We start from the raw sequence: 11,435 nt of genomic DNA, 5'->3' as shown, positions 1-11,435 counted from the left end.
GCTGTAGTTCTCCACGCTGTCAGTGCCGTCCTCACCATGTTTGCAAATCAACTAGCATCTGGCATTGGAGATCCACATCTGCCAAGCCAGAGTGCATGGGATGTACACAGTAAGGAGCTGGTAGTAGTGGGGGCTGAAGGATCTGTCCCATGCCAAACTTCAGCATGGCTTTTGACATTGTCTCCCATGACATTCTTGTAAGTAAGCTGAGAAGGCACTGGATAGAGGAGTAGACAGAAAGATGGATTGAGATCTGGCTAATTGGCAGAGCTTGGTGTGCTGTGATTAGTAGCACGGAATCTAACTGAAGGCCAGTATTTAGCAGCGTTCCCTAGGAGTCAGCATTGTTCAGTGTCTTCATCAATGACCTGGATGAAGGAATAGAACGTACATTCTGCAAGTTTTCTAATGATATGAAGCTGACACTGGAAGGCTGTGCTGTCATTCAGCAAGTCCTGGGCAGGCTGGAGAGTGGGAGCAAGTGGAAGTTTATGAGGTTCAATAAGGGCAAGTGTAGATTGCTACACCCGGAGGAGGAATAATCACATGCATCAGTGCAAGGTAGGGGATATCCTGCTGGAAGGGTGCTCTGGGGATTTTAATGGTCTGGTGAACAACAGGATGGCCATGAGTCAGCAGTGTGCCTTTAAGGTCAAGTCAGCCAGTGGTATCCTGGGATGCATTAAAAGAGAATGAGGGAGGCGATCCTCCCCATCCACTCTGCCCTGGGGAGGCAACACATGGACTATCATACCCAATTCTGGTCTCCCCAGTTCAGTAAAGACAGGGGACTTCTAGAGAGTCCAGCAGAAGGTCATAAAGTTGGTTAAAGACCTGCAGCACCACCCTTATGAGAAAAGGCTGAGAGACCAGGGACTGTTCAGCTTGGAGAAGAATGAGGGGGAGATCTTATCAGTGCTTATGAATACCAAATGGGTATTTGGTATTAATGGGTATATGGAGCCAAGAGTATGGGCCAGGGCTCTTCTCAGTGGTGCCTAGTGATAGAGCAAGGGGCAATGGGTGCAAACTGGAACATTTTAAGTTCCATCTCAAATGAGGAAAACATTATTTATGTGGAAGGCAACAGAGCACTGGAACAGGCTGCCCAGAGGAGTTGTGGAGTCTCTTTCTCTTGAGATATTCAAAGCCCGCCTGGATGCTTTCTTATGGAACCTACTGTAGGGAACCTGCTTTAGCAGGGGGTTGGACTACATCTCTGGAGCTCCCTTCTAGCCTCTACGGTCCTGTGATTCTGTGACTGTTCCTGAAGCACTGTGCCCTGTGGAAAAGATCCATGTGGGAGAAGAGAAAAGTGAGGAAGTGAGGAGAAGCAACAAAAGAGACAAAAATCACTACAGAACGACTGCAGCCACCCTCCCACCACCACTTGTGCTGCTCAGGAAGAAAAAGATGCATCAAGAAGGAAGCCATGCCTGGGAAGGGAGAATAGGGGGAGAAAGTGAATATGCGTTTTTGTTTCTCACCATCCTACTCTAATTTTTACTGAAAGTACATTAAATTAATCTTCCCTGAGCTGAGTTTGACAGTAATTGCAAGTGATCTCCTTGTGTCCATTTCTACCTTGTGTCCATTTTACATCCTATTTTCTCCCTATCCTGGCAAGGGTGGGATGTGAGAGTGGCTGTATGGACATCTGGAGGCAGCCATGATCATATCCACCACACAGCTGGAAGGCAGCTTTACAGAAGGCACAGAAGGCAGCTTCTGGGATCAGCACAGAGAACTCCTGCTGTGCCCAGCCCCATGCCTTATACACACAGACAGCACAACGACCAGGGGGGCAAGCTGGGGACAGGCTGAAAGCAGTGAGGTTGGGAGAAGCTGCCAGTGTTGCACAGTAACAGGATGTGAGTTGGCAGATACAGAAACATGAGAAGGACACATGGAGAAAAAAAATCCCATGGGAGTAGTCTGACATTAGAAGAAGTAGACAGAGAAGCTGTTAAACATTCAAAACTAGACAGATCCTGAAGAATGTGATCAAAAGTGTAAAAGTGTTCCTGCTTTCAGTGAGTTGGAAGCTGATAATCTTCCAGTCTGGAGTACCCCTCTCAGCACAAATGGATTTACATTCATTTTTTTTTAAACAAAAACTCTTATTGCTTTATTAAGATATTCACATAACTCATGTTACTGGAAGTGCCGTTCAGTATGTATATGGAAACAGCTTACTGCTTTTCCACAGAGATCAACTTAAACCACACAGATCAAAATGATATACAATTTAGCCTGATTCATTTTTTATGAACTAAGCAACCTTCCTCTGTAACAAGAGCAATCCCCATAAAGTGTATTCACTGTCTTTTGGTTTATGACTTTTTTTTTTTTTTTAAACACAGCTTTGAAGTACTCTGTGGATGTATATTACATACAGGATGGCTTTACAAAATCCTAGCTTCCAAAGAGACCTTAACAGATCATCAAGCTCCTATACTCCTATACTTACTTGACATAAAAGTGCATAAACATTCAATGGGTTTAAACATTTCCCAGACACTTCTAAACACACACACACACACACACACACAGAAAAACACCTGGTGCTTTGTTCTTATAGGAGAAAAAAATAATTAGAAACAAATTCACAATTTTAAGGATTGTTCAGCATAAAATATGCTACATGTTTTTTTCAAGGGACTCAAACCAACAAGGTCTGTTGACAAGTCTCTTTGGCAGTCTTAGTATCAGTGGTGGTCTCTCTGGATGCCCTAGCAAGGAAGTCCTAGGGGAAGACAGTTGACCAGAAGGTGCTGCTTGTGCTTCTTGACTGTGACTAACTACAGTTTCTGTGTTACTGCTTGCTGTATCAGCTAAGTCAAGACTTCGATCACCTCTTTCTGTTACTTCCACAAGCTCACCTCCAGGATTTCTGACGTCACCATCTAAGTCTCTTCCTCTGGTAGGAACACTGCATTTTTTCACTACTCCTCTAGTTTCCTTACTCACTCTGTAAATATCTTCACATCCTATAATCCCCAGGAAAGAAGTTGGAGACTCACATTCCCTCTCATTCAAGTGAGTTGTGCCAGTCCAAGTAACACTGCTATCGCATTCAGTACTTTCTGGCTCCTTGCTACTATCACTATCAATTGTAATAACCACTGGAGAAGAATGTGTTGAGTTACTCATGTGATGTTTTCGATGTTTCCTCTTATGCTTCTTCTTTTTTTTCTTAGCATGCTTCATTGTGTCTGTCACTTTGCCTTCGTAGACTATTTCCACACTTGGGCTTCTCATCCTTTTCTTCTTTTTCTTATGCTTTGTTTCACTACTTGCTTGATTGTCTGAAAGGCTGTCTTCATTTTTGCAGCAGTCACGAAACCTTGAGAAAGTTTTCTTGGGGTCCTTTTCTCTCTCCAGACTAGTGCTCTCCTTCGCTGCATTCTCCAAGTGTCGAGTTTTGTACTTCCTCTTTCCACCAGGCTTTTCACTTTTCAATCTGTCTGTCCCTCCAGAAGGGGTCCTTGACCTGGTGCTTGATCGACTCCTTGATCTGCATCGTTCATAATAGTAGTAATGTCTCTCATGTAATCCCCTCTGGCTACGCGGGTCTGTTCTTTCAGTAAAAGATTGTATCCTGAATTCTGGACTAGCAGATTGCCTTGAATAGTGAGCCTTAGACTGAGTCCTCTTCCTGCACGAGGAGCCATCTCCAATTGTCTTTCGACTATAAAAGGCATAACCCCACTGGTATCTACTTTGGTAATTGTCTCTTCTATAGTAATAATCACTGTCTCTGCTCCTTGACCTCCTTCTGCCATGGCCTTTGCTACGTGACCGTGATCTGCTTACCTCTCTGGATGTAGTGCTCTCACGACTAAGGGAGCCCCTCTGGCTTTTTAGAGAAAGGCTCGTGTCACAAGTTCTTGACCTCCTCCTGCTTCTTTTGCTCCTATATTCACTACCATCTCTGCTTCTTGATCGTCTTTTTTTAGACTGACATTTGCTAGGATGATCCTTCCTAGACCGATGGCCATGACTGTCACGACTGTTCTGTGAATAAGACTGAGGACTCCTGGTGTTTCTCTTTCTGGACAATTGGTGACTGTAAGGAGAACAAACAGTGTCCGTTTCTGGAGACAGGCTCCTGACTGAGTCCAGTGGAGACAGGTCTTTTACTTTACCTTTGTTCTTACTATAAGGAGAGCAAATGGTGTCTGTCTCTGGAGACAGGCTCCTGATCGAATCCAGCGGAGATAAATTTTTTACTTTACTTTTATTTTTTCTATAGGGAGAAGAAATGGTGTCTGTCTCTGGAAATGGACTCCAGACTGAGTGGTGTGGAGAAAGATCTTTTACTTTATCTTTGTTCTTCTCACCAGTCTTTGACTCTGTCTTCTCAACTGCAGAGGACAAGGAGCTCCTACAACTACTCACATTCTCCTTGTACAGGGGGGAGCAAGGTGATGAAGCCCTGCTTGGTTCACTGTCACTCCAACTGTGACCCTGAATTGACTGCTCTTTCTTCACATTTTCTCTCTTCTCCTCCCTGATGGACTCCTCAGAGTCTGAGGACAGCTCAACCAGTTCTGGTGTCCTCTCAGCTAATGGTTTAACATACCCAACGATAACACAATTGTCTGATGAAGAGTCACTCTCGGAGTGACTCTTGGAGTCAATACCAGCCTGTAACTGAGGATGCAGTGTGGTTCTTTTCCTAGCAGAATCCTCATCAGAACTTTCTGACATCTCTAGAGGAGAAGCTACAGTGGCACGAACCTCTTCTGAAATGGAATACGAAGGCCCTGGAGTTTCATCATCCCAAGGGGCCTGACCAACCCCAGACATGGATGAACTGTGTTCTGGCCCTTGAGGATCTGCCTCATCTGGAGAGATTGTAATAATTGATGAGTCTGAGCGGCTTCCTTCATCATATGATGGCGCAGGACAGTCATAATTGGCATGCTGATCATATGCCTCTAAGTTAAAAGGACATCGGGCAAAACTGATGAATTCATGTAGGAAGTGATCAGTCCGATTCAGTAAGAATGGCTTTAAATCATCAGCAAAAGCCTGGCTTTCCAGATCATACCTGGTCACGTTACTCATGATGATATGTTGCACAATATTAACTAAAGAACCATGGGCACCGAACAGCACTGTAAGCTCTCGCTTCAGCCAGGGAACCAGCCTGTGTAGGCAGGCAGGGTTGTGGCGGAAAAACTCTGCAGAAATGTCTCGATAGCGGCCACCATCCTGAATGCTACGAACACGCATGCCAGTGCGGTACAGGGCTCTGCGGAAGTTTATCATGTCCTCCTCCTGGATCTGCCGCAGAGATCTGCCCTCTGCACTAGCCTGCCTACGTGAGGCCAGCCTTCTTATCATCTGCTGAATCTCTCCATCCCTCTGCCGCACAGGTTGGCTTGACAACCCTTCAAACAAAATCCCGTTATCCGGAGGGGACAGCGTCCTTCGAGAAGAGGAACTGCCTCGATGGTAAGAGGAAGTGCGACGTTCCCTCGTTAAGGTGGTACGGTAACGAAATCTCCGGCCATCAGGGCTGGCAAAAGAACCATTTTCTGAAGGTCTGAGTATGTATTCCTTAAAATCATCTTCAGCACGAACTGTATGGAAAATAGAAAAGAAAGGCTGTTTGCAGAGTGGGCATTCTGCTTTGTTTTTTGACCATTCCTGGACACAACGGAAGCAGAATCTGTGCAAGCAACGATCTAGATAGGCAACGTTGTCAAATCTGTCCAAGCAAATGGGGCACTTAGAGTCAGGAGAGGCATCTGTTGGCATGGTCTGGTGCACCTTGCTATTGCTAGCCTTTGGCAAAAAACTGCTGTCTTCTGAAAACTCCTTGGCTGTATTAGTTGTGTTCTACAAAAGAAAGAGACAAAAAGATCACTATTCTTCCTGAGAGAAAGAAGCATTTAAGTCTATACACAGAAAAATACAACAGTCACCCAATAAGGTTGAAAACACCAGCATTAGTTCTGAGAGAATACTAAACAGAGAAGCAGCACAACTTAACTGCTTTGCTTGCTTCTCTTCACATTAAAATCAGGTTGTCCAGTGCTGCAAGATTTAAATGGAGCCTAAATGATGCTGGTGGATGTAAGACAAACAAACAATAAGTCTGTCTTCCTCCCACTCCCCACTTTGGTAAGTTTAGGATTCACACAGAATCCTCCAAAGTACACTTCCAAAAAAAAAAACAAACAGCATTTAGAAATGTAAGATAGAAGAAGCTACTGTTACCTTTTGAAAAAAATTGGTTCTGTTTGCATTTAGCTGGTCCAACTGTGCTGAGTGCACCTTGTACAGCTTGCTGGACCAGAAGACTGGTCCAGGAACGCACCGAACCGTTCTTGCTCGGATGATATCGCAGCCAGGCGTTACTCCGCACCCACCCACAGACCCACAGCCCCTTTGTTCCGCCAGGCCGTCGGCGGTACCGAGCAATAAATCCGCCTATTCAAAGTAGGGGACCAGAGCTGCCCTCGGACGCTGCGAACCGCTGCAGACAAGCGCCCGCGCTGCTTCCACGGCAGCCCCCTTCCCGCCGGCCGCCAGCGCCACCGGCAGCCGCGGGCCCGCAGCGGTCCCCGCACGGATACGCTCCGCCACACGGGTCCGCCCCGAACCTCCAGTCGGGCCGAAAACCGCGCTCACCTCTGCCGAGCCCTCGCTCCGAGCCCGAGTCCGGCCCGATGGCGTCTTCAGCCCGTGCCGAGGCCGGCCGCAAACGCTGCCCGGCCCGTTCCGCCGCTCCTCCCCCGCGGGATGGCGGCGGCGGCGGGCGGCCTTCGCCACACCTCGCGGCGGCTCCGACATCGTCGGCGGAAGTGGCGTTGCTACGGGAACGATTGCCTCCGCCCCCCGCCGCCGGCGGGGCGGCGCCGTGCTGACGTCAGCGGAACCGGTCGAGGGTTTCATACGTCACTTCCGCTCTACCTGGCAGCGCCGTACTGCCGTACGGAAGCGGCAGCTGCCCGCCATGGATCCGCAGGGACGGCGCGATCCGCGCCCGCTCTACCGCCTGGTGCGTGGGGGCTGGGGGGTGCCGGGAGAGGCGGCTTGAGGCTGCTGCTAACCTTTGGCCTCCTAGGTGCTGGCCGCTGTGGTGCTGCTTTCCTGGGGCTACGTCCTGTACGGGGCCCGGGAGGCGGCGCGGCGGCAGCTGCAGGGCGAGCTGGCGGTGCCTCGGCTGCCATAGGCGGAGCGGGAGGACGGCGGCGTGGTCTCCGAGGGAGCCGTTGGAGGACGGGAGGAGCTGCACGGTCAACTGGGCGAATAAAGGCTGAGCTGCTTTTGTGAAAAAACGAGCTTAAAAGTCCGCTCCTTATTGATTTGTTACATCGCGTGTCGGGGAGGGAGAGGCAGGCGGGGAGAGTGAGGCTGCAGTCGGCAGACTGCCTTCCACAGCGTCTGTGTATAGAAATATATGTGGAAAGATACATTTGTTTGAGTTGGAAGGGACCACTAAAGGCCCTCTAGTCTAACTGCCTTGCAACGAACAGGGACACCTACAGCCCATCAGGGTGCCAGAGCCAGGTCTAGCCTGGCCTTGAGTGTCTCCAAGAATGGGGCATCCAGCATCACTCTGGGCAACCTGTTTTTACCCTTTTTGTAAATAATTTTTTCCTTACATCTAGTCTGTATCTACCCTCTTTTAATTTAAAATTATTTTTGCTTTTCCTGTCAAAGCAGGCACTGCCTAAAAATCTGTCACCTTCTGTACCCCCTCCCTGATGCCTTCTCCAGGCCGAACAGTCCCAGCTCTCTCAGCCTGTCCTTATAGGTGTGGTGTTCCATCCCCTTGGTCATTTTTGTGGCCCTCTTCTAGTTGCACTCCAACAGGTCCACATCTCTCCTGTCCTGAGTATTCCCCACCTGGATGCAGTGCTCCAATTGAGGTCTCACCAGTGCAGAGAGACAGGATCACCTTCCTCAGCTTGCTGGCTATGTTTCATTTGATGCAGCCCAGGATCCAGCTCGCTTTCTGGGCTACAGGAGCACTCTGCTGGCTCATGTTCACCTTGCCATCTACCAGTAGCCCATGTCCTCTTTGGCAGAGCTCGTGCTCATTGGTTTCATACTCACCAGCTTGGTGTCATCCCAAATGCACATGTGCTTCTGCTGTCGTCCTACAGATACTCACTCCACTCCACACAGCCAGGCAGGCCTCTCTACCCATCTGTATCCTTGCCCATTTGCTGGGCAGAGGTATTACCAACCAGCCAACCTAAAAGTTTGCTATCAAATTGCATTCCTCTGCAGATGTGTGGGGTCTGGCAGTGGTGCTAACACTTTGGCTTACCAATACCAGATATATGCTGTGACTAGCAGTCCTGGTGCTGGTGCTTGCTTTTGCTTTACTCATACTAATTGTGCCAATTGCTGCACCTGGGACACACACACTAGTTCTGTCCTAGGAGCTAAGGATGAAATCATTAACTACATCCATTAGTGCCACTAGGAAACTTATCTGCTTCTCTTGATAGCATAAAAAGAGGGATACTGATGCAGATGGTTCTCATTTGGCCTACTTCCTAAATGCACTGTGCATGTCATTTCTTAGGTAAGTTGGGAGCCACTTGGAGTACTGTGACTCTGGAGTCACCAAATGGGTAGCTGAAGGTACTCTTGGTGGGGGAGGTAGCACAGCAAAGAGAACAACAATCCAAAGTATTTAGCTGCAATTTTCATTACTGTCCACATTTTCCAAGAGAAAACAATGTAGGCTGGGCACAGAGAGAATTGGGTCAGGTGCAAGAGATTTGTTGCATTATTGTTCAATATTGTTCATTATTGTTCAAACAAACATGAAGAAGTCTGTCCAGCTTAAATGTAATCAATTTCTTGTCACAGCATCTAGAATTTGTATTGTGAAAAGCTCCAGTACAGTAAGGAGTGACTCATGAGGCTAGGTGTTTTTCTGCATGGATGGGAAGAACAGAAATCTGGTGATTTCTCTCCCAAACCATGCACTGTGCTGAATCACCTCACCAGACCTGTGAACCTCTTCAGGCTTTGCTCCCCAAGCCATTGGGCCTTTTGGCATCTCCATTGGAAGTAGAGCAGGAGGCATGACCCTATACGTGGCCTTTAGGCCCCATGGGGAGGTGGGTGCTGCTCTGACAGCAGGGCAGTCAAATGAGAGATGGAGGCTGTGGGCTGAGGACAGTTCCTTGTCAGCCACTGCAGTGGCAAAGAATTCAATCAGTGGCTTACACCATTCGATTTGTGTTGGTTTTGGTTTTGGTTTTGGTTTTTTTTTGGTGTGTGTGTATGTGTGTGTTGTTTTTTGTTTGTTTGTTTATTTTTAACAGATCCTCACAAATACATAAAAACTGTCATGAGTTCAGCAGTGCTGTGACAAAGGTTTTTATGCAGACAGAGAGGCTGAGCATCTGCCACCCAGAACTGTTTTACCGGTGAGCAGCCACCAGATGGAGAAGCACTCCACATCATTGCTCCTGAGTCTAGGCAGTTTCCCTGCTCACAGTGAATGGCAGACCTGTGCTGAGGAAAGTATCTCCAGTAGTCCCCAAAAAGCTGGAGCTGCTCTTTGTCCCTGATCACTGGAAGTGTGAGCCCACAGCTGCTCACATCAAAGATCTGAGATGCCCAGAAACTTCCTGCAACTGAATAAACTATTGCCCTGTAACAGCAAGGAGGCAGAAAGATTATCCAAAATTACTGTACTACGCTAACTAAAAAAGAACTAAAAAAGCAGTGTGATGTTCTGCAGGTTGAAAACTGTCTCAAGAGCTTCTGTGCCTTGCTTTGTCCTTCCTTTTCTCCTATGCAAGCGGCACGCCTGAGTCACTGTTGGCTGTGGAAATCCTCAGTGCTCTGTCCAGATGTGAGCTGAAGCCATGCCAAGGTGATGATAGGAGCACAAAACAGCTCTCCCAGGTAGCGAAGGAGTGGGATGAAAGTCTCTGCAGAGGTGGGGAAATGCCCCTTTCAAGAGTAGAGGGGAGGGCACAGCTTGTAGTTTCCATCACTCGAACTTTCTGCTGGCCTCTGTTGCTTGCCTAGTAACAGCAGCTTTGTGAGAAAGAATTAAAATCAGATGCACTCCAAAGGGTTGAAACCAGCCCTTCAAGAGGACAGACCTCTCTGTTGTGCTGTTGAGATCATCACAAACCTTGCAACAAAGAGATCCATGTAAGGACAGAAATCCCAGAAACCTGTGGTTTAGATTCAGCTGTTTGTCGCATTGGAGAAAATATTCACTGTGAATTTAAGCTTCTGCCCAGAACTCATGCATTGTCACGAGGCCAAAGCCATAAGGGTCCTTGTCCAGGATTAGGTTCTGACAAGTGATTTAAGAAAACCTTCAGTAGATAGCTAGTCTCCTGATATAACACAATATAATCTCACTGTACCATCATTAGCAATGTTAAAAATTCAGTTCCTGTGCAGTTTTGGTGACTGTTATTTATTTATAAGCTGAGATCCCCTCTCTCAAGGAACACATGCAGATCCCTTATGCTTGCATTCAAGGTGTTGCAGGAAGGACCCAGACCCATGCTTAGCATCCAGCTGGCAGCAGTCCGCTCTCCTTACCCACAAAGATGCAGCGAAGAGCAGAAAACATTTCCTGTCCAAAGTGGTACAGCAAGCAAAAATTATGTTCAGGCAGTATTAACCATTTGATGCTATCACCTGAGATGGCTGTTCTGATGCCTTTCATCCCTAAGGGAACATATTCATAATGCTGATGAAACACCCTTCAGATCTTGTTATTTATTTTTTAAATAAAGTGTTGCCCTATTTATGACAGCAACATGCATGTTTGTTAGTCATAAAGTGTTTTGTTTGTTTGCTTGGGCTTCAGGGGATTGTTTGGGAAGATTGTGATTTTGATGCTTTTGATAAGCATCGCTAAGAGGCACTTTAAGTTAATGAAATGATTAATTGATTCATCCAGGAATGCAGTCACACTCATAGCTGCTTCTGCAGATACAAAAGATTCCCTTTCAAATATATCCGTGCCTCATGTTAGTACCCCTACGTGTTAATTACAAGGTTGACAAGAGTGTGTAAGCATAGCTAATGTTGTAGCTGAGTTATTTAATGAAGACAGTTGAAAAAAATGTCAAAAAAATGGAAATAAAATAATCAGCCAAGCAGAAAACGGTGGGCTGAGTTCTGCCTTAAATCACCTTCATCTACCGGTGATAAACAATTTCTCTCAAATTATAACAGCAAGGCAGCAGGAATATAATTGCTTAATTCCTGCATTACAGACTGTTTGAAAATGGAGAAATTACTCAAGTTCAAACCACAGCTGAACAGTGCCCTTTGTCTGCTCAATAATTGTATACTTTTATTGTCCTGTTTTTCATGCAAGATTACCTGAATCCTAAGAGCAGTATAAATACAGATTTTGGTAAATATACACACGCTCACAGCTGGGTAAAAGGATGCCTACCGATTTTTTAAAAATT

At 46.8% G+C, this 11,435-nt stretch overlaps 1 protein-coding gene across 1 annotated transcript; it reads right to left on the bottom strand.

Annotated features, from left to right (window-relative positions):
• Positions 1 to 2,640: 2,640 nt before the first annotated feature.
• Positions 2,641 to 6,807, bottom strand: TOPORS (TOP1 binding arginine/serine rich protein, E3 ubiquitin ligase; the record flags this gene model as incomplete). The annotated part of the gene is made up of 2 exons (XM_079548834.1): positions 2,641 to 5,850; positions 6,622 to 6,807. The coding sequence occupies 2 exons, from the start codon at positions 6,805 to 6,807 to the stop codon at positions 2,641 to 2,643; spliced, it is 3,396 nt and encodes a 1,131-aa protein (XP_079404960.1).
• Positions 6,808 to 11,435: the final 4,628 nt, after the last annotated feature.

Source organism: Tetrao urogallus (genome assembly GCF_951394365.1).
Source record: "Tetrao urogallus genome assembly, chromosome: Z".
Classification (NCBI taxonomy): Eukaryota; Metazoa; Chordata; class Aves; order Galliformes; family Phasianidae; genus Tetrao; species Tetrao urogallus.
This window is presented reverse-complemented; position numbering and strand designations above follow the sequence as displayed.